Here is a 26082-nt window from a genome sequence, read left to right as displayed (position 1 = left end):
TTTGTTATTATTTAGAGAAGAGGGTGTAACACTGGATTGTTTTAGAAAAGGAAGGGTTAAAGAGGTTGCTAAAAGGAAAGTAGCTTTGGTACTCCATATTTATATATTTATTATTTGCATGGAGACGTTCAGTTTCAGAAGAGTTTTTCTAAAGTTGCATGCAGCTGCCTGATAGAAATTGACTCTGGGTAAAATATAAGCTTTGTCACACTTTCTTGTGTTTTTTCAGTACAACTTTTTTTAACCCATCCCCGACGGGGGAATTCTAGCCTTGAATGTCCAAATGCCGGGGCGTTCGAATTATTAGGCCTAAATCAATTGAATGGCTGGCACAATACTGTGCCGCCCGGCCACTGGGCTTTTGAATGCGCGGTACACATGCTGTACCACCCGTCCAGAGAGGGTTAACATTACCCAATTTTGTTTTCTTGTCATTTCCTAATTCAATTTATTCCAGTTGACCCAATGAAATACAACAAAATCTTCCCATTTCCACATCAGGTACCAGTCCATGCTAAGAGTCCAGAAAAAGTACATCCTTCCCTTCCGACGAACGGGATCTTCTGACCCTGGTGACACTATCCCTGGCCACACCGTTGCATTCTCCTCGTACCCAGGGATCCTGTCCTCTGGAGACGACTTCTACATCCTTTCTTCGGGACTTACTACCCTGGAGACCACCATAGGGAATGGCAATCCAGCTCTCTGGAAGAATGTCACTGCAACTGGAGAGGTTAGTGGGTACTGTTTTGTGGATGAGTTTCTCTTTTGTTTGGCCCTTTTTTCTTATTTCTTTTTTCAAGGAGGGTTCTCATACTCCCTTGTCATTCTTTTTCTTTTTATCCTTGTAAGCATTTGAATATTGAATAGCAACTTTTTCACTTATGATTATGCCAGGATAGTGTCTTGGTTCAAAATATAATTCTTACTCCACTGCAAGTTCCAAATAAGTTTGTATGGTTTGCAGAATGACTTTGGAGTTTTCTTATCAAATTAGGCTGCCAAGGGGAAACTGGCAATTTAGAGCTAGTAATAGGCAAAATCACAAAAATGATAATTGGCAACTTAACTCGATAGAGTCCCTTATTACCAGTTAAATTATGCCAGTTTGGAATAAAACTATTTTTGTTCCACTCATAGCATATGCATCATTTGTCTCAACAAAACTCTACGTAAGCTGCATCTGCGTTTGTGACGCATATCCATAGAGATTTATATATTCTAAATCAGCTTCAGTTGTCTTTATTTTTATATAAGAACTGCATGTTCAGATTATTTTGTGATACCAGCATTAATATAAATTTAAAAGAAAAGATAAGGTTTTATAAAAAGGTGCTTGAAAATAAAAGGATGATCCTTATGATTTTATTTATCCAGTCAAAAAGTATAATAACAAAATCAGCACATGCTATAGATATTCATGCCCAAGGTAATATCATCTGTTGCAGGACTTTTTCACGTAATTAAAAAGGGTAAGGAGAGATCTTGAAGCCCTTGTTTTCTGTTTTTGTTGTATAGAAATTGAATTGAATATGAACACACAACACATTTAGATACATAAAGAAATACCAAATAAATTCAATTATAATAATCTTGCTTATGAATCTGTTACCCATGTCACTAAACAGTTATAGAAAGTAAAGAGAGAATGCAAGATTTTTGTTGACTATATTTGGAACTATAATGGATGTTTTTATTTGTTATTATTTCCTGTTTACTTAAAAACCATGTTTTCTTGAATGGACAACCGAAATGTGGATAATAATGTATGACACTTTTATATCTAGTTGATGGAATGGATGAGGACAATTGTTGCAAATCGTTTGGCTACGGACGGGAAAAGCTGGGCTGACTTCTTCTCCATGCATAACAGCGGGACTTACAACAACCAGTGGATGGTGGTTGATTACAAGCTGTTTAAGCCAAGGAACCACATCAAGTATGGAAGAAAATATTGTTGAGCATTAAATAATGTGTTCTGATAATTAAAAATTCATTATTAAATGTTAAACATTAGTCATATCTATTCATATAGTTTATGATGAAGTATTGCATTTTCACTTATTTATAAAGATCACCTAGAAATAAATTGTTTTTTATGATCTTTAGTGTTGTCCATTACAGATTTTTGTGTCTGATCTATCTTTATTATTTCAGACCTAATACATTGTGGGTGTTGGAGCAACTCCCCGGCCTTGTGAAGTCAGGCGACCAGTCTCACATTCTGCGCTCTCAGTCTTACTGGCCAAGTTACAATGTCCCGTTCTACCCTGAGATCTTCAACATGAGTGGGGCTCCAGCTATGGTGGAGCGTTATGGGGACTGGTTCACTTACTATAAAACCCCAAGAGCTCTGATCTTCAAGAGGGACCATGTGAAAGTAAAGAACATCCGCTCCATGATCAAGCTGATGCGCTACAATGACTATCAGCACGATCCCCTCTCCCGCTGCGACTGCACGCCTCCATACAGTGCCGAGAATGCCATTTCTGCCAGGAATGACCGCAACCCGAAGAATGGTACATACCCCTTTGGAGCTCTGGGCCACAGGTCACACGGAGGAACAGACATGAAAATGACTACCTCAAGCATGGCCAGCCGACTAAAGTTCTTGGCCGTTAATGGACCCACCTACGACCAGCAGCCTGTTTTCCGATGGAGTGAGCAAGATTTTGAAAAGGACACCCCCCATTATGGACACCCTGATGCATGGGCTTTCCCTGTTATTGGACATAAATGGGTCTGGTAATACTCAAAAGTGTAAAATGGAATACATCTTCAAGTACTGCATTTGAAGTGTATAGATATTTACATGTATATTTACGTTTCATAGTAGTGTTGCAAAGTATATATTGATATTAAACGTGTCCAAGAATCAGTTCTGTGATACAAAGGTGTGATACTGTACATTTTGGGTTAATAAAGTGAATCTCTCTATGTATTAAGTATTTCTTTAACAAACCATCAGAACAAGAAATACTGTAAATACAAATGCAGCTGTAATATCAGAGAAGTCCTACCTTATCAATATTCACCAGTAAAATAACCTTTCCAAATAGAATTACACTTGTAATATCACTGTATTTTTGTGAAAGGTAGCATCACTTAAGAGGGTTACACGAGTGTTCTATTATTTTATAGCAGCTGCTTTAAAATCTTCAAGTTGATTCAACGTTACTCTTGTTTCCAAAGTCTTTCTAAGAGCTTTGAAAAAGAAATCGGTAGGATGACCAGATAGAAATATATCCGCAAGTAAAATAAGGTAAAGGAAACATTAAGGCAGATTTAGACATGAGGAAAGGCTCATTGTGACATAACTATAAAAATACCTGAATTATTTTTTACCTATATAAGGCTTGACGAAAAGATTGGCGAGAACTATGTTTGGCATCGGGTAGCTTTGTGTAAAATCTATAAAGATGTAAGATAAATATTATTGGGGGCTGTTTTTATTCACTTACCAGGGTTACTCTGTTGCAGCTGAAGTGACAAAAAAAGTGATGTCTTTACTGTAATAAGTGTAGGTAAGATCGTGAATTGACATCCGTCGACATCGATTTCCGAAGGATACATTTAGCTGACCTTGTCTACATAGGGAGCCTTCTTGGTGTACTGTGCTGGTCAGAATTTTGTCCTTTCTGTTATATGATGTATTCTAAAGTTTTGTTGAAAGTCTCGGTAGTATTTGTTGGACAGATTAACAGTAGAGTAGTTTTCAGTAAAACGGTTTGGGATTACTATTAGAAAACAAGCACACTGACTCAAAATCAGACGATTTTACTAGTAATGCACAGACACATTACTTTGCATTATCACACCATAGTAAATATGTGAAAACCTATGCTAATTCTCACCAAATATGTTTTTTATTCATACACACCGAGACCGACCTCTGTTTTCCAGCTTCGGCCTCCAGAGGTCCCAAATTACTTAGAGATCACATCCCATTACCGCGTTGGACTCGGGCCAACAGTCAGGTCCTAGCTTGCCTGATGGAAATGAGGTATCTAATGACTACAAAGGACAGCAGCCTACTGTCGACAACAATATCTATCTGAGAGTTGTAAACAATTTCTATATGCAACCAACTGTTTCAGAATGTTGCAAGTCTCGAGAAAACTGCAGGACCTATCAAAGTAGTTTAATACAACTGCACCTACATTTTCCCCTATATCGACAAAGACAAGAAATGTTAGAACGCAGTTGGTGTAATTCTAGTTATTTATTCTTATAGTAATTTCTGACGGAGGTTCGGAAGGAGTCCCCCGGGGTAGTGGTGCTTCATTGAGGATATAATGCTGCATTCAACCCCATCCTCGTTTTACCGAAAAATCGATCCCTCCTGCGTTACGAGGTATACTGCATCTCCCTCCCTCCTTCCCTTCCTCTGGGCCTCTTGGAATCACTCAGAGTCTTTAGTCCAGAAGGAGAGAAGTCCCTCCTGCACCTATTCCGCCTAGAAATAAACTCATAAACTAGACCAAATACAATAACAATACAGCAGGGAACGGTCACTAGAATTTTGACTTCTGAGTCTTGTCTCATACGTAATGAAAGGACCTAACCATACACATTATACATGATATACCACGAAAGAAAAACAACAACATTCAACTTAAATAATCTAAGTTTATTACTACGATGCGAAGTATACCGAGAGTAATTAAAAAAAATCTTGCAGTTTTCTATGACTGATAGAGAGAGAAATGAAAAACGAATAACATAAAATCCATATAGGCTAAGCGCCTCAGATAGGATATTAATGATACTATTGATGATAATATAATGATAATAACAATAACAGTGATAATGAGGAAAATAACAAAAACAAGAATGGTATTGGTAATGGTAGCAATCATGACAGTAATAACAATGATAAATAATAAAGATTTTGATAGTAATAATGATCGTAATGGTGAAGATAATGATAAAAGATATCAAAGATAATGATATTGGTAAAGATAAAGATACTACTACTGCCACTAATTATAATGATTATGAAATAGTAATGACAATAGAAATAACTATGATGATAATGATAAGAATAGCAATAATGATAACAACAATAAAAATAATGATCATAACAATGATGATAATAATGATAATAATAATAATAATAAAGATAATGACAATAATAATGGTAATAACAATAATCATAACCATAATCGTAACAATTAAATGACAATGATAATAACAGTAGTATAGTTATAAAGATAATGATAATGATTATAGGAACACGTCAATAAGAGGCAATGACTAGTACTATTACTGCTACTACTACTACAACTACAAGAATTGATGATAACAATGATAATAATAGTAATGATGATGATGGTAATAATGATAGTAGTGATGATGATAAAAGAAGAGAATGAAAATTAAAGATAGTGATAATAACACTCAACATGTAAATGATGATAGCGTTGATAATGATGGTAATTATGATAATAGTAGAATTATAATGATATAATGGTAAAATGATACAATGAAGATGATGATATGATATGATAATGATAATATCAAAGATCATGAAAATGATAATAACTATAATAGTAATAATCGCAATAGTATAGCTATTACCTTAAAAAAATGATAACGTGATTCATGGAAATGGCGCAAATTGAGGGGCGTTTCTGCGGCACGACGCGAATATGCAATACGTATATACTTTTTATCCTTAGTTGATTGAATATAACGTGAATTATGATAAATGAAACAGATATAAAAGATAGATTGAATTCGCACCATCTGGTATCAAATATATTCAAAATGACTATAATGTCCTTTGAGATAAAGAAGAAAAATGTTGGTTGTTGATTGCAATATTCTGTTATTGCACATATATTTTTATGGTCATTGAATATAAAGATGTATCAGTGATATTGCAAAGGCTGCAACATTTTTAATGCGCAAAAGGATTTGAACGACTGTATAAAATTGCCTTTTATCTAAACCATTAATGGAAGATTTACATAGTCTTATCAAAGACACGTTTGAAAAATATGCTTGATTCTAACTTTCATTTCATTAGAAAACGCAAGAGTATCAACTGCGTACATTGCCAGTGTTGATAGTTAAAAGCAATATTCATATTGACTTGTATTATTGTCCAACGAGAACATTCTTCCTTATTCACATTCATAAGGAGTCACAGGGTCATTTCCTTTTAACATGACTTTCCTCCTAAATTTAGCTCTGTTTTCCTCCAAAGGATCCAAAATGAGTAACATATTTTTAAGTGAAAATAACTTCTAAAATAGAACAGACGCAAAAATGACACCGCAGTTTCATATTGGCATTTCAGAGGTCAAAAAGCCTCATGTAGGTTTTTAATATTACTATGATTAAGTGTTTGAAAGGGAGAATATGTCTCTATTTTGTCTTGTGACGTAATTTTATCTATTGAAGAAATTCCGCGTATACAATCCAAAGACCATATAAGCGAGACGGGAAAGAGAGAGATCTGTCCGTGATACTGTGTCATTTTATCAATAGATGGCGCTGATTAAGGTTATGTTATGCTTTGTTCATTTTTTTTACTACCCATTATTATTGTTATTTTCATATACAAATGTTTGTGTTATCTAAAAAAAGAAGGTGCTTCGAAAGTAGTTCAAATTATGTATTTGTTATGCTTGCAATCGTTTTAACAAACCAAACATAAGCAAACAATATAAAACATGGGTTTTCATTTACCCCCGAAATATTGGGCAGACAAGGATGTAATTAGATGATAATAGTAAATTAATATATTTCCACGATTAATTTATTCATTCAGTGTGTTGCAAAATAAGAATGGACCGTGCATTGAGTGCATTCTTAAGATTTTTTTCTCTTTTTTATTCTATAAGGTATTATTTTCATCAGACATCCGTGCTTACTAAAACAAATTATAAGTATGAAAGACCAATATGTAACCTCTGATTATATATTGCACAGGAGTGAGATCATGAATGATTTGTTGAACAATATAATCGAATAAAAATTGACTAAGACATCAAATGATTTTTCGCGCCTTCCTTTTAGTTTGCCGTAAGGTCAATAGATGGCGCTAACTGATAAGTGAATGTTCACGTTTTTGCTTCCAATGTAAGGGGGAACTTGCCCGTCTTTCGCATGTAGTCTTTGATACAATCGATTAGTCAATACTCTCTATAGACGATATGATTTTCCATCTTCTATAAGGTTGTATCCTTTATAAGTCGTAGAGTTGCGTATCATAAAGGATTTCGAATGTCTCAAAAGCTAAGTAAAGAGATTCAATACTATGTCCCAAAACAAAATCACACTACGACACCCAACCGTATTGTTTGAAGAGGCAGACGAGCCTTGTCACTCGTTCAAGAAAGTAAGGTTAACGTTTAGCTCGAAGTCTCATCTTTTTTTCCCTCTTCACGATGGCTGACGCGGAGCAGAAGGCGATGCAGCTGATGGCCGAGGCTGAGAAGAAGCTCACCTCGTCCAAAGGCTTTCTAGGATCTCTATTTGGGTGAGTTATGGAAAGGGTTTTGAAGACTGTTTAGAAGGGGGTGGGAACTCAGGGTCGCAATATGAATGTAAAAAATGAGTTGATTATGGGATATTTATGAGGCTAGAAGTGAGATATGAGGTTCTTGTGAGGGTTATTAGGATTTATGTTATTGACACATGGTATTTTAAGGAAGATAACAAGATATTAACTTTATTGAGGTTCCTTTCACTCGATGCATTATTGGACTTGTCAAGTGGTTGGAAGACGTAATATGTTCTTAATTAATGGAACTTTCGCCTCCTTGTCATTTGATCTAACGTATTTATGTATTTACAATGATGAAAAGGATGAATTTGATACATTTCACTATTCGTTTGTTATATTTTGAAAATGGATATTTGGGAAGTTGTTAAGAATTGTATATTTATGTGTGCTTTTTCTTTAGGTTATTGTATAGATTATATCTGTTGTGCACATTGGAATACCATATTAAATGCACGTCCAATAAATTGGTATTCCAGTGCTTGCCTTCTAAAGACTATCTCATCTGTCATTATTTTTATACTGCAACTTCTTATAAGTTGCTTTGATGGAGGATCAGCTTTCGATAATGGATGGTTTATTTTCTCTCCTCTTTTTGTGAATTCAATGTAAGGGGTGTGTAGTAGTGAATCTGGCTCCGTCTCTTTATGTGGCATTTTTCTGGCAAACTATAAAGCCACAGAAAACTGCCCCACCCACCCACTCACCTCACCATCCCTATACTTCCTGCAAATGCACCAGGTCTTATTTGGGTAGTCTCTCCTCCACTTACACCCCCACCTGGCTACCAGACCCACTGTCTGCTTTCTTCCCTCCCTTCTGTTCATCTGTTCCTCTGTTCTCCTAGGACACACTCCTCTTTCCTTCCTCCTTTCTCTTCGGACACCCAACTTTTCCCTTCCTTCTTTCTGAGGATACCCTCCTTCCTCCCCTCTCATAGGACACCCTCCACTTCCCTTCTTGAGCAACCCGCAGCATTAAAAGAAGACACTGTCTTCTATAAAGGCATATGGATATATACACTATTGATTTATAGATTATGATAGATTATTTTCTTTCTATTTATTTCCATTTTTGTCCATACACAAGGGGTAACCTTTTTCAGTTTTGATGTACTGTTGTCAAGTAACTATGTGATTAAACAACAGATACATGTACTGGTATGTAAAATTTAGGTCTTCAAACACCAGAGATCAAATTTATCCTTTGTGAAAGTTGAAAATTTAGAGTATATTGTGGCTGGTATTATAAAGGACAAAGGAATTGTGATGGACATCCACAAAGCCAATACAGATCTTCAGAATCCTTGTGGCCTACTGACCTGACATATCTCCAATACATACTATGGCAAGATAGACCTTGTAGATCAGTGGTTCTTGATTGTTTTACCAAAACACCCCCAGTAATAGCTTGTTCTTGTCTCCATCCCCACCCTCCTCAAATCTTCAATCAGTGGAGATGTTATGACGTGAGCGCACACACATTCATGCACACATACAAAAACACACTTCCATTATATTACACTGTTCTTATTATTGTTTTAACATTATGCTTTCTGTAAAATGTAAAAACATCAACATTATAGCTATGCTAAAGGCATGATGTTTCCAAAAAGTTTTCCATTCTTTTTCCTGGGCTAGCACCCCCCCAAAAATTATTCATACCCTCCCCTACCCTAGGAAGGCTAAACCCCGGGTTAAGAACCACTGCTGTAGACCTTTCTGGAATAATGCAAGCTTGAAATTTGCCAGAATATACATGTGAGGTATTATCATTTATTATTCTGTGCCATAGCAAAACATATATTTTTCCTATCATTATCAATTTGTTTAAATATGGATGTAATGGTGTATGTATTTCTATATCTAGATGACAACAGTTCTGATTGGGCCACCTAGACCTGGTCCAGAATCCTGGCCACCACCAAGATAGGGCCTTCCTAGGTTAGGTGATGGCTAACACAAAGTATAGCAGGGGGATACATGCATGAAATCTTTATGAACCCATTTAACCACCAAAGAATGCAAGGCTTTCAGTATGTCTGTTCCCCCAGCTACTTTTAGTGTATACTTTTCCAATTTTGGTTCTTGGCATTTCAAGAGCGTGACTTTACACACCAGAAAATGTATATATCATTGTCATAAATCAAATACAAACGTATAGTAAAGCATCAAATTAGAAAAAAAACTATTGCAGTTACTTCTCATATTTGAAAAAGTTATTGCAGGTACCCCACAAATAGGAAAGAAAATGGGAATAAGCTACCATGCCTATAAAAAAAAAAAACTGAGATAAGATGGGAAAATATTGCAGAAATAGAGCAAGAAAATGACTTCATTATTCATAGAAAATAGTGAAATATTCATGGAAGTGTGTAAATAGTTAAGAGACAATACTATACTAAAAGGCAACGTAAAACTGAAGCTGAGGGAGTGGAGGGCCTAACAGGGGCATAGTGGGTGTGGCTGGAAGAAATGTGATTAACCATGCAAATGAAACACATAGGAAGCAGTAAAGAACATGGTTTGTCAAGAAAACAATAACATATACATTTAAATGTATAAATAGTAAAAAACAAAAAACAAAAACAAGATAAACTGAAAGGCAACTATACTGTGTGTAAGAGTAGGATGTGGGGAATGGGGCATGGGTGAGATAAAAGGATGGAGGAGTGATTTGCCTGCATGATATATGCCACACAGCACCAGAATTTCTATTTCACACTCACTACATTTAATTTGTAAGAATTAAAAAACAAGAAAAGAGATGGGGAACACTGTCTGTTTGACTGAGGGAGAGGAAGGCCTCCAAGAAACATGGTGATATGGGGCTGATATGGTGGGTGTGGCTGGAGAAAACTAGTGAAACAGCACTAGAAATATTAGTACACTACATACGTTAGCCTGTCAGTTTTTGATAGATCTTCAACAATTGTGGCGGATAGGACTGAAACGCTTGGCTTTTCTGCCATGTTTGTGGGTTGACAGGACTTTGGGGGTCACCTATACCCCCCACCCCTGCTGCAAATTATGGCTGATATTTTGAAGCTTTACCAAGACAAAGTTATTGTGGTAGGAACCATATACCATGGTCATTTATCAAATCATACTGGTACTGCACAGTGGAGGGTCAAGGCTGAAAAGAAATATTGAAGTTACCCCTTATGTTTGAGTGTCAATGGAAACAGAAAAATAAGGACATGCAAATAAGATGCCTATAATGCTATAAATCAGTATTATGCATAATTAGTAGGAAGACACTTAGATATGTGGAAGAGTCTGTATGATAATTGATAGTATATTTTTTAGAGTGGGAATGGGTTAGGAAGGTGGTTAGGAGTTTGGCTGGATGAAATATACCATATAGTACTAGAATCATTGTGTCATATTCACTTTGTTCCATTTATAACAAGGAAAGAGGTGGGAAACATGACTGGCCTTTGCTGGAATGCTACTAGTGATGAATGCTTGACATTGTGTGGATCATTACTAATTTTTTTTTATATAATTGTATTTATATATATTGCCACTGAAATTGTTTGGGTAAATATTTATTTTGCTACCATTTAAGCTTGGATTGTTCTGTAATTTCTATTCAAGAAAATTTGGACTGTAATGGATAGAACAAACCCAATCCAAGTAATGTCAAGTAATAGTTACATATTTAAAAGCAGTTTCTGTTGCCAAGAATTGGAGGGTAACTAATACTGCGGACATCTTGATGATTTTGAGAATCCTCACTGTAAATGCTGCTTGCTTAAACCTGTTCTCAATCCACGCACCCCTCAAGAAAAGCAATACAATTTTTCCTATTGCAATATTGAGAGGGCATTTGAATATCTAAAGAGGTGCTTTGTACACTAAAACAAAAGACTACAAACAGAACTCAATAACAACAAAGTGATGATTTTTACTGCTGCAATTTTACAGAACATATCCATGAAACAGAATGCCAGATGAAATTTATTGCCAGATATATGATGAAAATTTAGGAGATGCAGATGACCCAAACCTTGTTGTTAATCCTATTGAGAGGAATTATATTAGAATGTCTTTAATACTGTAAATTTTCCAGGGAATATGTTATATCTATTTGTGTGATAACATGATTTACATTTGTCATACTATTTTCTGAAGATATTTAGATATTCTTCATGTGGAGGAAATAAGAGTTGATTATGCAATATATGTAAATGCTACAAGTATATTGTACAGAAGTACATATGTCCTTTAAACATCAAGAATGCTGAGAATACATGAAGAGACAGGAAATGTGTATCTAGAAAAAAAGACTGATGAACAAATGTAATCATGGTTGTAGCAATAGTGAATTTGTGATTTTAACAATAGATAGGAATATATTGTAAAGTAATAAACCCATAGATATAGCATAATTCATACATAATAGGAATGTTGATATTATACATTGAAAACTTAATCTCTGCAGTAAAACATCAGCAATTTGTTCTACTAATTTTGAAATAGGTTTTCAAATCAGTCCACTGTTAGTCCTCTGTTGACATCCATCATTTCAGACTCAGCGATATAATTTTCAGAGGAACAGAGTGATCAATAATGTTGGCATATGGCAATTTTGTATCTCAAGATTTGGGTAGAAGATTGAGAAAACCAGCCATAAAAATCCATTATAGACTGAAAGATACAAAGTTGAATATTATAGAAATAGAAAAAAGGGTAAAATGAAGAAGCATGGGGGATTGCAAAAGATGAGCATCATGTGTGAGCATTATTTGCAATAATTTTGCATTCTCAAATAACAGAATGGCAAGCTTTCATAGTGGGGGGAGGAGGGGAGGAATGCATCATCCACATCTTCAGAATGTGTTGGGTGTAGTTCAAGTGTTAGATAATTGAAATATTTCTATGCATTTGATAAAAGTCAAGGGTAATTATTTATAATTTACAGGACTAGCATAAATCCTGTCTGTGTTTATGGGAAAGGAACTACTGAGAATTTTTTTTTTCTTCTTTTTTTCTTTTTTCTTTTCTTTTCTTTACCCCTCCCTCCCTACTTCCCTCCTTCGTTCCCTTGACAAGCAAATTATTGTTTTTCAACAAAAGTATAAATGAACAAGGTATCAGCTGATTTTTGATAGAGTGCCATCAGAACCATTAACCCATTGGTCGCGGTTTTAAATAAATATGTGTGCAGTAGGATGGCTGGTTTGCATTGTCTGGCACGGTGCCATCCGCGTCTATGACTGACTCTGCCTTTGCAGCAAATCATGCCATCCACTGCTAATGGGTTGAATTCCATGCATATAGAGTTTCAGAGCAAGGAAGATCCTCTATTGTTATGGCATTTATAGGTGCCATCTGGAATTCGGCCTCACCCTTGCCATCCATTGTCATTGTCCAGTCAATTCTTGGGGGAGGGCATACATGTAAACACAAAGAGAAAACTCTGTGTACGTGTGTACAGAATACATATTATTTATATTTTTGATAAATTTATTTGATACTTTTAACAGGTGTCATGTTAGCTAACTGTAGTTGTTTGAGAGGCATCGGAACTTGGACAAAATCCTTTTTTTAAGTAATATAAAAAAAAAACACTAAAGACTTTACTTTTGTAATTTCAGGGGATGTAACAAAAGGAGGAAATAGTGGAATAATGCAATGCCACACTTTATTGCGGGTGTTTTTGTCCTATGGTCTTGTTCTGTTGTCTGTGGTGTGAGTGTGAGAGAGAGAGAGAGAGAGAGAGAGAGAGAGAGAGAGAGAGAGAGAGAGAGAGAGAGAGAGAGAGAGAGAGAGAGTGTGTGTGTGTGTGTGTGTGTGTGTGTGTGTGTGTGTGTGTGTGTGTGTGTGTGTGTGTGTGTGTGTGTGTGTGTGTGTGTGTGTGTGTGTGTGTGTGTGTGTGTGTGTGTGTTTTTGTGTGTTTGTGTGTTTGTGTGTTTGTGTGTTTGTGTGTTTGTGTTTGTGTGTGTGTGTGTGTGTGTGTGTGTTTGTGTGTTTGTGCGTGGGCACGCGTAAGCGGGCATATTCCTATTTCAGAGAATAATAAAGTTTGCTTAAGATATGTCAAAATATTTCTTTCCTTTTTCAATAAAAAAAAAATATATATATATATATAGAAACAGAGTTTGCTATAAATATTCAGATGTAATCATCCAGCCTGTAAACATGGGATGCTACACACTTATTTTAACCTAGTGATATGGTCAAGAGTCATGGAATGATGTCCAGTCTGTTGTGTGTCAAATTAGTGTTTGGTCTTTTTCTTTTTTTTCTTAGTTTTGATATACAGTTTGGGAATGAAAAGAGGGGCATTTAGGTATATTGATATGATTTATTATTTCTACTGAGAGAGAGAGAGAGAGAGAGAGAGAGAGAGAGAGAGAGAGAGAGAGAGAGAGAGAGAGAGAGAGAGAGAGAGAGAGAGAGAGAGAGAGAGAGAGAAGGATAAAGAAAGAAAGGATAGAGAGAAAGATGAGGAAAGAGAGAAAAACAAAGAGACAGCCAAAATAGCACTCTCATTTACAATGAACTTTGTATGAATAGAAAATCCCCCCCCCCCCACAAAAAAAATGAAGGTAAAAAAAAAAAAATTACATTCAGGCTGAATATATTTGCATCATGGATTCTGTATAATGATCATGAAAATGAGAGAGAGAGAGAGAGAGAGAGAGAGAGAGAGAGAGAGAGAGAGAGAGAGAGAGAGAGAGAGAGAGAGAGAGAGAGAGAGAGAGAGAGAGAGAAAATGAGAGAGAGAAAATGAGAGAGAGAGAGAGAGAGAGAGAGAGCAAGAGAAAAAAAAAAGAGTGAGGAGGAAAGGTATGCTAAAGGTGATATATGTGAAGGAAACCATGTCCTCAGTATTGAAGACTTCAGGATATACTTCCTCTTTCATCATGCTTCTGTCTGACTCTTCTTATTGCCCTTCCTCATTTTCTTCTTTTGACTTTTCTGTATCTTTTTTCCTTTTTTTTTTCCTTATCTTTTTATTTTTCTTTCTAATGTGTTAAGTTTAATCTGTATATTTCTCCCTTCATACTGATTTCCATTTCCGTCATGTTTTTCATTATTCTTTTCTTTCAGAAGAGTTTGGTTCATCCTCCTCCACCTCCTCCATTCCTAGCATTTTTTTCTTTGTCTTCTGTTTCTTCTTTTTTGTCTTCTCTTCATTTTTCTTCTTTCTCATCCCCTTTCTTCTTTTTTTCTTCCACTTTCTTTCTCTCTTTGTTGTTCTTCAAATACTTTTTTTCTTCCACTTTCTTTCTCGTTTTGTAGTTCTTCAAATATATTTTCTCCCCTTTATTCCTCTCTGACATAGATGATACGATCGTAAGAGTGTGTGTGAATGTGCGTGCATGTGTGTTTTATATGTATAGTTATATGTGCATAAAACTGACAATAGCCTGTCAAATATTGCACTGACTTATGCTGACCCAATTTAACCTTTCCTGTCTCAGTTTGGTGGGAGTTCTGGGGGTGCGAAGGTCAAAAGGTCGCATGAATTAAAAGAGGTTTGTTTGTGAGTGCAAGGTACATTGAACCAGGAGCTGCTGCACCTTTTGATAACAGAAGGTGCAACAGTTTCTTTTTTTGATGCTCCTCTGTCTGGTTTGTTTTGTCTTTCTGTCCTTTCTTCCTTCCCTTCCTCCCTCACTTCTCTCCTCTCTCTTCCTCCCTCCCTCTGTCCCCCCCCCTCCACCCTCCCTCCCTCCCTCCCTCCCTCCCTCCCTTTCTTCCATCCTCTCTCCCTCCCTCCCCTTCACCCTCCCTCTCTTCCTCCCTCCATCTCCATCTCTCCCTCCCTCTCCCTCTCTCCCTACCTCCCTCTCCATCTCTCCCTGCCTCCCTCTCCATCTCTCCCTGCCTCCCTCTCCCTCTCTCCCTGCCTCCCTCTCCTCCCCTCCCCTCCTCCCTCATCTCTCTCTCTCTCTCTCTCTCTCTCTCTCTCTCTCTCTCTCTCTCTCTCTCTCTCTCTCTCTCTCTCTCTCTCTCCCTCTCTCTCCCTCCCCCCCTCCCCCACCCCACCCCACCTTATCATCATCTTTTTATTTTTGAATCTTGACTTTATTTTGGACTGATAGGTGGCATTAATCTTATTTTCCTTGTTCAGAAATGTTATATTTCTGTGTATTAGTATGTAGAATTTTGTGTCAGTATTGTGGCAATGAATTGACTCCAATTTTAAATGGCATTTTGGAAACACTGTAAGATACATCTAGCTGCCATGCAAGACATTGTTGTTACTTGTCTTTTAGTTCCAACATTATCTTAGTTTGTAAAAGATTAAATATCTGGCTTGCATATTTGAGTTTTGGTATCTTGCTATTATATTTTAGTTCTATTTTTATTTCTTATACTTTATAGATTGCAGATTTTTGTTTGTTAAAGATATTTTTATGCATTTTCATTTTCTCCAAAAATGTATTATTGTATTCTATACCTTGTGTTTTAATTTGTTTTCATTTTTTGTTTCAGGCTATTCTCGTGGGTAATGCTTGATATACTTGTTTATAACATGTTTTGACTAACTGTAGCTTGATGAAGACAGATTAAGGTAATGTGTGTCTTTTACATTACAAAAGGAATGACAAGTTAAGTTATTGAGCTGATGTTGAGCTAATTTGCATGTCAATACAATATTATGGAAAATGATGGTGATTGGGTTTATGCTTGTAACTATAGTATTGCCATTGCTTTTTTTAACATTGACTTTGTAAGATTAAATGGGTTGATTTTCCCCCTCCTCTACAAACCAATAAACATGTGTAATATGTGCTACATATTGCATATTTAATTTTCATATTCAGAAATATTCCAGCATACTCAGTTTCACTTTGAGAATTGTGCATATCAGAACTTAATGGTGGTTATGTTAAAGGGTTTTACACTTAGATCTGGCAAGGAATTTAATACATTGCTGGTACTTGTGTGTGTTCTGCCTGATAAAGTGGAAATGTTAAAATTCAATGTATTGTTGGAGTAAACTTAGGGGTTTGGAGTTATGCTTGATCAATACAGAAACAAGTGATGATAAAAGTGAAAGCTATGAATTAACTTGGAATATAGAGTACCACAAGTATTACATTTATAATGAGTCATGAGCTTTATTAAATTATGGGGCCTACTGTATCAAATACTCACTTTGTGAAATGAAATGATCCTGAATGTGTTTTGTCATGTTAGATTTGACTATTATACGGTGATAGATTCATCTTAAACAGAATTGTTATATATGGGATATTTGTTTTTTTTTGGTGTATTGGAAATTCAAGCCATGATTTAGTTTCTTCAAAATAAGTTAGAATATTGTGAAATAATGAAAAGTTTAGGTAAATCTTAAAAGTAGTTTAGAATGGAAAGTTCATTATTAAAAAAGAAAGACTATTGAAAGAACAATGCTCCATGACATGGCAGAGAACCATCTGCCAGAGCTCTTTATTTATTGTTGCATTATTGAGGGAAAACACAGTAATATTTTGATCCCAGCTGCTGTACTGGCCCAAGATTGGCCATAATAGGCCATAAAGTGTAAGCCCACAAAACCAAAACCTGGCAGCATCACCTCTGGTTTAAATGCTCTTTGGTGATGTTGTGTGTAACTTTGTCCAATGTGTTAATATGCATAGCATCATTTGAGGAGTGACAATGTCATGTTGATTGTTAATATAGTTTGAGCTATACAGTCATATCTGGTATAGATTACTCAAGAAAATTATTAAAAATTTTAAAAAGAAGGAAATAAGAGATAACAGTTGTAGTCACTCATATTTTACCAAACTGAACATTGTTGAAAGACTGGGATTGTAAGATTTTGATCAGTTAAAAAAGTGTAATGCCTTATCAAAAGAAGAATTAATGATGTGTCAGAAAATGAAAAGTTAAAAAAAGAAAAAAATAATAATTGTAAGGTAAGCCATTACGCTCTCATTGTTACAGTATGATTAATGTTTATGTAAAGAGAGAAGGGAGCGTTTCCCAAAAAATATCGATCATGCTTGTCACCCCCTTCAATATTTCAAGGGAAGTTCTTGACTCTTACATAGATTTTAGAAGTTTGACTCAGCATTGGTAGTTTGAAAATTAACATTGAAGGTCTAGATATTAACCATGTTCCAGATATTTCTATGTCATCTTCTTGTTCTCCTCCTTCTTCTCCTCCTTTTCCTTGTTTTCAGTCATTATTATTATTATCCTCTGTCAGAAATTTCAGCTTTATCTGGAACATTTGCAGCATGAAGTACCATACGTTGCCTCAATAGCTAAGGGTTTTGTATTTCAGGTGTGGTTGTATGTTCATTACTAATCTTTTTTTCACTAACCAGTAGTAGTATATTAAATTGTAAGTTAGTGGATAATGTAAATGGAGGTAATTGAAGGAAGAAAGGCTTTATTTAAGTATATTGAATTATTTGTCATCTTTCAAATTTAAAAAAAATCCATGAATTGAATTTTGAAATTTATATGTTATTTTTTCTTAGCTCCTCTTCACATTATAATTTTTATTCTTCTTTTAATTCCTTCATTCCAACAGAGGCTCTTCAAAGGTAGATGAGGCCATGGACCTTTACCAGCAAGCTGCTAACAAATTCAAGATGGCCAAGAAGTGGGGATCGGCTGGCCACGCCTTCACAGAGCTCGCTTCTCTCCATGCGAAAGCTGGATCGCGCCTAGATGCAGCTACCAATTATGTGGAGGCTGGGAACTGCTATAAGAAGACTGACCCCAATGGTAGGTGCCAGACTGTTTCCGTTGTTGGGAGAGATTTGGTACTAGGATGATTTTTATTTCCTGTATGACACCTCTCTCTCTCTCATTCTTTTTCTCTTATGCTGCCTCTTAACCCATTCCCGACGGGGGAATTCTAGCCTTGAATGTCCAAATGCTGGGGCGTTCGAATTATTAGGCCTAAATCAATTGAATGGCTGGCACAATACTGTGCCGCCCGGCAACTGGGCTTTTGAATGCGCGGTACACATGCTGTACCACCCGTCCTGTGTGGGTTAATATTCATCCTTTTCTGCTGTCTTTTTCTTGTACTTTTTCTTAATCTTCTATGTTTAAAGCAAGTTGCTAGATACTGAGGATAACCAATTTTTTATTTCTATACTTGACTGAAATTTTGTTATCATATAGGCCTTATCCCAAGGGTTTATGAATACTCTGTGTATATTCATACATTTCTCTTGTTTCCACAGAGTCTGTCAACAGCCTGCTGAAAGCAATCGAAATCTACACTGACATGGGCAAATTCACTATGGCTGCTAAACACCACCAGTCTATTGCTGAGATCTTTGAGACAGAGGTAATGCATATTGTTGATATATGTGTGTATTATTGTTTTCTCTTAAAATCAAATGTAATTTACATCTAGATATTGATGACAGTTTAGATATTGCATGAGTGGTTTCTTCTGTGATACACCAAATTTAGTACTTTGGGCATTAAAAGATTTTAGAAAAATTAGGAGGCTCACAATCACAGGTTGACTCCTCTGTCACAGTTAAGTAATGTAAAAATTACACATTATCAAGTTATGTATTGTTTTCAGTAATGTGAAATTTTCACAGGGTATGGGTATGTATTATCTTTGATAATGTGAAGATTACACAATGTAGGGTTATTCATGTATGGTTCCAGAGAGAATAAAGGGGAGGTAGTTAGAGAAGCAGCAATGTTGAATGTTTTAAAGGGAGAACTGGCCAAAGCAGTTTGCTCAGCTGACTTGCTTCACGTGGGAGGATGAGATATGGACTGAATGAAATAGAACTAACTATACATTCTTATATGCCTTGGTTTTGTCTCTTTTGAGTTATTCTTTTGTTTTTGCACTCTCTCTCTCTCTCTCTCTCTCTCTCTCTCTCTCTCTCTCTCTCTCTCTCTCTCTCTCTCTCTCTCTCTCTCTCTCTCTCTCTCTCTCTCTCTCTCTCTCTCTCTCCCTCCCTCCCTCTCTCTCTCCCTCCCTCTCTCCCTCTCCCTCCCTCCCTCCCTCCCTCCCCCCCACCCCACCCCACCTCTCCCATTCATTTTGTCTTTCTCTCTCCTACCATCTGTCTTTCTCACTTTCTATCTTTTCTTCCATTTTTTTATGTTATTGTTTTTAAATTTATTTATATATATATTATATATATATATTTTTGTGTGTGTGTGTGTGGAGGCACATTACATAATGAATCTTGTAGCTTTCAATATTAATTTCAGAAAATGTTGATGATTTTCTTGTGGATATTGCATCCTTGCCCTGTAGTTAGTCTTGTTTATTTTACCAGTAAAGTGCCATTCATAATTTAACCCATTGGTCACGGTATTAAAAATAAGGTCTGTGCAGTAGGAAGGCTGTTTTACATGTCTGGCATGGTGCCATCCGCGTCTATGACCAACTCTGCCTATGCAGCAAAATCATGCCATCCGCTGCTAATGGGTTAAATTGAATACAATTCCCTTTTAATATTTTCATTAATTTATTTTGGGCAAATTCAATGTCTTGCACATCAGGTAGCGGACATGGAGAAGGCCATCCAGCATTACGAACAGGCTTCTGACTACTTCCGTGGTGAAGAGAACAACTCCTCGGCCAACAAGTGTCTCCTCAAGGTGGCCATGTTTGCTGCACAGATGGAGAACTATGAGAAGGCAATCCAGATCTATGAACAGGTTAGTGTGGCTTTATTTGTCTCTTATTATTATTATCATTCTATAGATGGAGAAGAATGAGTGCTAGATCAGTTCTAGATTGGCCTTTGGAATGTGTTTTGAGGGATACTTTGCAGGTCTTGTAGCAAATGTATCATTGTCTTTTCTGTCATCTGTAATTGGCATGCATAAGTCAGTCAGTAAAGAGTTTTATATGGAGGTTTTGAGGTGTTTCAGAGAGGCAGAGCAAAGGAAGAGGCTTGGGGTATGGACCTGCTCACTAGTCATGTGCCTTTCATTATCTTTGACTTTTTAGTGATAAGCTATAGTTCTAAAGTTAGGATTTATGATGATTAAAAGTACTAGAAGAGATTGAAGAAAATTCCGCATGGGACTTGCACACTATCTCTCAAAATATGTTCCAGGCTATATTTCATAACTTGAAAGTTTGTTTTCTATTTATGCTGGCTTTATGTAATACATGAATTGCAGGATACAGCATTTTTCATGGTGTCAAAACTGTTGCATAGGTTTATATGTTTCTAATTGTATTTTGTTACTCTTATTTAGGTGGCTGCCAGTTCCCTAGAAAGCTCCTTACTCAAATACAGTGCCAAGGAATACATGTTCCGAGCAGCACTGTGCCACTTGTGTGTTGATCTGACCAATTCAAAGATTGCTGTGGAGAAGTATGAAGAGATGTACCCAGCGTTCCAGGACTCCCGCGAATGCAAACTACTCAAGGTTAGTCTCTTATGTCAAATATTGATTTGCCTTTATTTATTTCATATCTTCTGCCTTCTCCTTTTAATTGTGGAATGTGAGATACAGCTTAGGTCTGGGAGTATCAGAGTGTGCTACCTTGAATATTTAACTTTTAAACTTTAAATGAAAGAAAATGGTAATGAATAAAAGATCATTTTTAGTGATTGATTATGTACCAGGGGATGGGGTTTTGTGGGATAATTTCTGAGACAGTTAAAGGTAATCCTGAGTTATCTTGCAAACATATACTTCCAGTCCCTTATGAATCATCTGGAGGACCAGAACGTGGACGCTTTCACAGACACAGTTAAAGACTACGACTCCATCTCCCGCCTCGACCAGTGGTACACAACCATGCTCCTCCGAATTAAGAAATCAATCGCTGCTGAGGACCTCTGTTGAGGGGCATGAGAGAGGTGTTGAGGGAACGAGGTATTCTAAGGGACAATGGTTGAGTGATAGCTACTAGGATGATGCTAATGTAGCGCTACTAGTGTGCGACGAAAAAATGATACAAAGAGTTATTTATACTGTTAATGATGAGATCTTTTTTTCCTGTCTCTTTTTACTCTCTTAACTCTAATGTGCATTTGTTGTGTCTCTTTCCTCCTAGTCTCTGTCTGTAGAAGTCTTAACTGGTGTATCTGTCAAGGTGTAAAGTTTTTCCTGTCGTTTGTTTTTTACCTGTCTGTCCAAAAGCAAATGCTTAGTGTATGTGCAGCAATTCCTTTCTCTCATTGTTTCTAGGTGCATGGAAGTGTCTTTTTCCATAATTATCAGTCCATATAAGGCGGTTATTTAATCTATAATCTAATTTTAAGTTCTCTTTATGATATGCATATATAGAGCAAGAAGTTTTTAGCTTTGTGATAGATATATCAAGAGATATGACAAGACTGATAGATATACCAAGTCTTCTGAGTTGTGAAAGCTATAGGGTTATAGTATCATCATCCTAATAGAGCTTCATAGTAACTCCTGTGTATAGTGTAGTTACCATGAATATCATGTCCCCCAGAAATATAATGTAATTTATACACTTTTATTATATATTTTCCTTGTTTTTATTTAGATCATTCTACTTAGTTCCATGTGTGCTCTATCCCAAGGAAAAGGATAAGACTGTATAAATGTAGTGAAATGAATAATAATGAAATTCATTTGAGAGAGGCTTGTCAAAGTCAAGTCAAGTGTGAATGGCATGTGTGGCCATGTGGTATTAATTAAGTTCTTATTTTTATTTTATTCATTTTTTGATAAAGTTAAAGGGAAAGAGCATTTGATAGTTTGAGCTTACTTTTGAGTATATTTTTGAAATTTTTAAGGCAAAAAAAAAAGAAGAAAAAAAAGTAAGAGTTTGTGAGTATTTTTTCCACTCCCCCTTTTTTATCCTTATTTTGCCTTCATTTGAACTTCAGATGTGGATTCACATTTCAGTAACATCCTGTTTTTTTTTTTTTTTTTTTTTTTTTTTTTTTTTTTTTTTCCATGGATTTTTTTTTTTTTTTTTAACAATGCAGTTGCATGTTTGAGAATGTTACTATTTAACTAAAAGTAATGCTTTGAACTGCATGTTTGTGTATTCCTTAGAAGTTCTATGCTGAATTTTGTAGGGTACCTGACATATTAATTTTTCAGATTCTTTAAAGGCAAATCTGTGGCACAAGGTACTTGTGCTGTAAAGTTTATGAGCTTTAAATATAAATTTTTGGAAAGGCTTTGTCGTTAGGAAATACATTATGTTAATTTGAAGCGGTTTACCCTCCCACCCAAAACATTTGATTTTGTATATTTACTGTATTTAGAAGCAAATAATTATTTCTGTGTCTTAAAGTAGTCAGATAGATTTTTTTAAATGTAATATTCATGAAAGTGGTTTATTGCATAGAATCGTTAAGTATGTTCAGAAAGGCTTCACATTCCTGTAATAAAGAGATTAAGAAAGGGTGTTACTTTTGAGTTGAATTTTGATGTTAAAACTTTAGAGTATTATGCCTCTTTAATTTATTATATTTTATAAATTTATGTTACATTGATTGATTGTGTGGAATAAATTATTTCTATTTTATTGTAGAAAAAATTTCCCTCTTTCTAAACAAACAAACAAACAAACAAATGCTAAGAAAATGTCCAAGAGTTTTATTAAGAACTGATATGCAGTCACTTGGAGGAAACAGGTTGCAATGCTTTTTCAGTCTAACCAAGTTATACAAGGTCCATTTATACTGAAACACTTCATCTCAACACAATGAGAATTTAGTGAAAAAGACGTTATTGTATAGTTATTGCTTTTTTGTTTTGTTTTTTTGCTTTTGATTAATGTTTTAAGTACCATCAGACTTTGGCTGTATGATGGTATTGTATTATTAGAAAGACAGATTTCTAGAAGGTTGCTCACAAAGACTCGATACACAAAGTGTTTGTGATGGAACGAAGACCAGAAAGCTGTTTGAATATGTAAAACTGACAGTTAGGTGCTCTAGAGTTTGAGAATCCAAAGTGACTGAGTTATGAAAATTATGAGAGTGGACTATTCTGTCATAATGTTGAATGAAACTGTAGTTTTAGATAATTGTTTTATTGCTATCAGATATAATATATAATGTTTATTGTCTCAAATAATGAACAATGAATAGTAACTTTAAAGGCAGTTTTTAAAATGGAAAGTTTAGGATTACAAGTGTCATACAATCATTGTTAGTGGTTTACTCATAGTTATCATATGTTTGTATTGGAAAGGAAATATTTTTTTTTTTCTCTTCTATATAGAGTGTAATATAGAGGAAAGTTCCTCATTCAACACAGGAATTATTAGTATTATATTTTGAAAACAATTTAATCATAACAGCCAAAATCTGTTTGTGATTTTGTTTGACTCGTTATTTTTTTATTCCCAGTGTCACCACCCAACTTACCCCACACTTTTAAAACAGATGTTTACTGTGAAAATAAAGTATTACATGTATTTCACTCCATACTAAACCACCTTCCCCCTGTCTACCCAATAACTGACAAAGTTTTCCACATGTTGAAAGGATATTTGGTATATTTGTACAGGCACTTCCAGCTGTCCAGCCTAGATTCTGTCTGATGTGGTGACTGTTTCACTGACGATGATTTTGTGTGATAATGCATGCTTCTTGTTCATTAAGAAGTTTTTATTAAATATATATGCACAATAGCCTTATTTTGTAAACCCTTTACATATTCATAGTAGAAATCGGTTATAGTGCTGCAAGAAATTAGTTTTCTTTTCTTTCTTTCTTTTACTCTCTTTTTTTGTGAGATACAGTGGGGAGTGTGCATCCTTTAGCCATTAACAGTAAAGATAAACCTCCTGGCCTCATAGAGCAACTTTTTTATATTATGAACTGCACTGCAACTTTTTATCTCTGTGTGAAGGGAAAATGATTAACAGAACTAGTGTTTTGCCAATAAAGCATAATAATCTTTCTCTTTCTCTGTATCTTTCTTTTTTTCTTTCATCCTTTCTTTCTCTTTCTCTTATATTATTTTCTCAATGGCATAATTTTTCTGTCTATTCCCTCTGTCCTTCCTTCCATGATTTGTCTGAAACACAAACATCCACACACACAATAACAGATTCATTATCTGACTAATATGAGAAACGGATCCTTTCATTTATGAATTTTGTTTATAGATTGAGGGATCTTATCTTTTGAGATAACCAACTATGCAATTAGGTCTCACAGTTTCTTTTTTTTTCTCCTATTTTTTTTTAGGATGAAAAAGGGAGTGTCCGAAGATTGAAAAAAGTAAAATATAAGGAACTTCATTAGAATGGATATGAATGTAGAGATAGATATGGAAGAACATTTAAGCTACTTGTAACCTTAATTAAATGTATTGTCTACTAAATTCCATAGAAACTGTCTAAATCCTCATATACATATATATTTTCTTTAAATAAAACAATGTTAACCATTCTCCCTCATTACGTTTCTGAAATCTTGATTCCCGCAGTACAGTGCACTATGTTTGTTGCATATCAGAGTCAAGACACAATGAATAGATTAATTAAGACATTAACTATTGTAATAAGTTAGAATTTTATATGGAGAGACTATATATATAATTTTATCACACCCTGATTATTGTATGAGTGAAATACCTTCCTCATTTGTTGGTGTGTTAGGCTCACGTAGTAGAAACTTTCTTGTTACGGGAAACCAACCTTTATATGATTATGGAGTTTTCTGATCTTGTTGATGAAGAGAGATTTAAAAGAGTATAGCTCATAACGAAAGCTGGTGTGTAGTAATTAAACATGTTCTTGAGAGTTGTTTCCCTTAAATTTCATATCTTATCTGTAGTAGCAACAGCTATGCTAATGTGTTTGTGCTTAGGTTTTTTGTAAATATAACCATACAAGTATCTGTCAAACTCAGTACTGTATTTCTGAATACTATCCAATCACTCAAACTCTACTACTGTTTCATTTCTTCCATGAATGAATACTACAGTTAATTAAATAATACATAGTCACTGAAAATGAATTAAATAACTGAATAGTATCAAGTAATTACTATGCTCTCATTTATTAAGGATCTATAATTTCCAGCTTATTTCGCTATATAAATTGGCTACCAAAATATGTGTGATGTAAGGAAATTAAATATTTGACTAAGAGACAAATACTTAGAAAACAAAAAATTGAGGTACAAGCCAAGTAAAGGGCTGCATATATTCTCTGGCTGGCTGTTTGATTATATGAGCAGGTATGCTGACAGACCAGCCTGATCTAGTAAAGGTTAAAAGGTTAAAAGGTTAAAAAAAAAAGAAAAAAAAAAAAGTGAAAAGATAAAAATCAGATTATCATGATTTTTTTCACAAGTAAGCAAAAATAAAGAATTATGTGCTGTTTCCTTCAATAGTCACTTTGGCACAGTATTTATTTGTAGTTTGCACACAATTTTTTGACGAGTTTTGCAAAATGTTTCATTGCAGACACTATTAGTTTAATTTTGTGAATGGTTAGTTTCCTCGTGAATTTACTATATTATATTTAACTTGGAAATAAATTCTTACCTAATTTAGGATTAAAAAAGAAATTCCATGAAATAAGAATTTGCTTAAAACTGAATAAACTTTTCTGGTTTTCCTATATTCTATTACTCTTAGAAATACATAAATTTACTGACAATCTTCATTATTGGTCCATTTCATTAGACTAAA

The 26082-nt window shown here is 35.2% G+C and overlaps 2 protein-coding genes across 4 annotated transcripts in view; both read left to right on the top strand.

The window, feature by feature from the left end:
* Positions 1–2937, top strand: part of lama (phospholipase B domain containing lamina ancestor) — a 9629-nt gene extending 6692 nt beyond the window's left edge. For all 3 annotated transcript variants that reach the window (XM_043015143.2, XM_086547606.1, XM_086547607.1), the window contains exons 7-9: positions 502–733; positions 1788–1939; positions 2158–2937. In XM_043015143.2, the coding sequence (XP_042871077.2) occupies positions 502–733; positions 1788–1939; positions 2158–2749 (976 nt within the window). In that variant the 3' untranslated portion in view covers positions 2750–2937. The remainder of the gene's footprint in view (positions 1–501; positions 734–1787; positions 1940–2157) is intronic.
* Positions 2938–7301: 4364 nt separating this feature from the next.
* On the top strand, positions 7302–25334 carry alphaSnap (Alpha-soluble NSF attachment protein). Its single transcript, XM_043015146.2, has 6 exons — positions 7302–7489; positions 18023–18219; positions 18687–18793; positions 19984–20142; positions 20692–20865; positions 21142–25334. Exons 1-6 carry the CDS (start codon positions 7398–7400, stop codon positions 21286–21288), a joined length of 876 nt encoding a protein of 291 aa, XP_042871080.1. The 5' UTR covers positions 7302–7397; the 3' UTR covers positions 21289–25334.
* The last annotated feature ends 748 nt before the right edge of the window (positions 25335–26082 follow it).

The sequence above is a fragment of the Penaeus japonicus genome, unplaced genomic scaffold (genome assembly GCF_977035675.1).
Source record: "Penaeus japonicus unplaced genomic scaffold, GWHDUDI00000001_assembly GWHDUDI00000019, whole genome shotgun sequence".
NCBI classification, from domain to species: Eukaryota; Metazoa; Arthropoda; class Malacostraca; order Decapoda; family Penaeidae; genus Penaeus; species Penaeus japonicus.
This window is presented reverse-complemented; position numbering and strand designations above follow the sequence as displayed.